General features: G+C 41.9%; 1 protein-coding gene across 1 annotated transcript; it reads right to left on the minus strand.

The window, feature by feature from the left end:
* LOC125195099 (uncharacterized) lies at window positions 1–531 on the minus strand. The gene has a single exon (XM_048093296.2). It carries the CDS (start codon window positions 529–531, stop codon window positions 1–3), a length of 531 nt encoding a protein of 176 aa, XP_047949253.2.
* Between the last annotated feature and the right edge of the window lie 1,132 nt (window positions 532–1,663).

Here is a 1,663-nt window from a genome sequence, read left to right on the forward strand (position 1 = left end):
CTACACTTTTGGTTCCACTAGTGCAACCACTTCTTTTGCTTCCATACCACTTTCACCTCCAACATATGCCTTCAAGCGTTGGCCATTCACCTTCCAAAGATTGTCATTTTTCTGATCTCGAATATCAACAGCACCATAGGGGTACACCTTGTGCACCACATAAGGACCCCACCATCTTGACTTAAGCTTGCCCGGAAAGAGTTTCAGCCGAGAGTTGTACAATAGGACCAACTGTCCTTCAGGGAAATGACGAGGCTTAACGGCTGCATCATGTATCTTTTTAGCACGCTCCTTGTAGAGATCAACACTCTCATATGCACGAAGCCTAAACTCATCCATTTCATTCATGTCAAACATTCTCTTCTCGGCTGCAGCATCATAGTCCAAATTAAGCTTTTGCAAAGCCCAATAAGCTTTATGCTCAAGTTCCACCGGCAAATGACAAGCTTTTCCAAACACCAACTTGTATGGAGAAGTTCCAATCGGGGTCTTATATGCCGTTCGATATGTGATAAGGCTAATTTCATGCATCGGTTTTCACCGTTACAATTTGCTGGGTCTAACATGTTTCCTAAGCCAGGTGTGTCATAAAATCGCTAGATCGAGGGAATGCTGAAGGAAACGGTCTAGCAAAGGAATGAAGTGAAGTGAGCAGAATTCAAAGGAAAAGAAGGCGTGACGGAGGGAGTCAGTAGCTAAGGGCAACAAAGTCTATCCATGCCTCGCTGGGCCCCACTCCAACGCCTATAAATAGAAGAGCATGCAATGCACAAATCATCACTTTTTCACTCTCTTTTAGCTCATACACATAACACACACTTGGGAATGGGAGATCTGGGGTAGTTCGGGTTACAAAAGGGTTCATTTCTTTAGAAAGTCTCAGTTGCAACACCGTCCGCGTGTGGGCGAAGATACAATCTCTTTAAATTTCAGTTGTTTTGCACTTTTGCGGTCGAACTTCACTTTTGGGAGTCGACTTGGCTGTTGATGTTACTTGTTATCCTTTCGCTTCTGTTGGTTTGCGTTTATTTGTGATATTTCAAGTTGATTTACGTAGATCTTACTGCTGAGAGTTTATTTTAACAAGTTTTATGTCGATCTCTGTTTTATTTTGATGCTGTGGTACTCGATCTGGGAATTTGGTGATAGATCTGTGGTTTGTTGATTTATTGGAGGTTGTTGTTTAAATCTGAAGTGATGAAGTGTTTCTGTTGGTTGGAGTTTGTGTCGGACGCTTGGATCCGGAGTGGATTTAGCGTCTGAGGTTGGATCCAAAGTGAGAAAGGGGAGTTGTTGGATGGGTTTGAGTTTTCCGCTTGTTTCCTGTTTTACTTCGTCCAGCATCTGTTGATCTGTTTAGTTCTTCGTTGTTATGCATCAAATTGATTTAGATTTAGTTTGCTCTGCTCTGATTTCGTTCATGTTGTTTTTCTTTTGAGTTTTTACTCAATTTGGTTGAAGAAGATGATGTCGCTGTTAGTTAGTACCCGAGTTAGTTATTCTGCCAGCTTTTCGTCCGTACTCTGCTTTTTTGGTCCCCACAGTCAGTTTGTTTCCCAGGTCTAGGTAATTAGAGTAGTTTTTCTTTTAGATCTAGTGATTGTGCGGATTAATTTTCCTTGCATAGTTTTCTTTGTTGCTTCGCCTAGGTCTAGTTGTTAGC

This window comes from Salvia hispanica, chromosome 4 (assembly GCF_029641045.1).
Source record: "Salvia hispanica isolate PSC_SH4W2 chromosome 4, Shi_PSC_v1, whole genome shotgun sequence".
In the NCBI taxonomy this organism is placed as follows: Eukaryota; Viridiplantae; Streptophyta; class Magnoliopsida; order Lamiales; family Lamiaceae; genus Salvia; species Salvia hispanica.

What these genes read in the sequence shown, in the direction of transcription:
- LOC125195099 (XM_048093296.2), bottom strand. Translation starts at nt 531, where the DNA reads ATGCATGAAATTAGCCTTATCACATATCGAACGGCATATAAGACCCCG.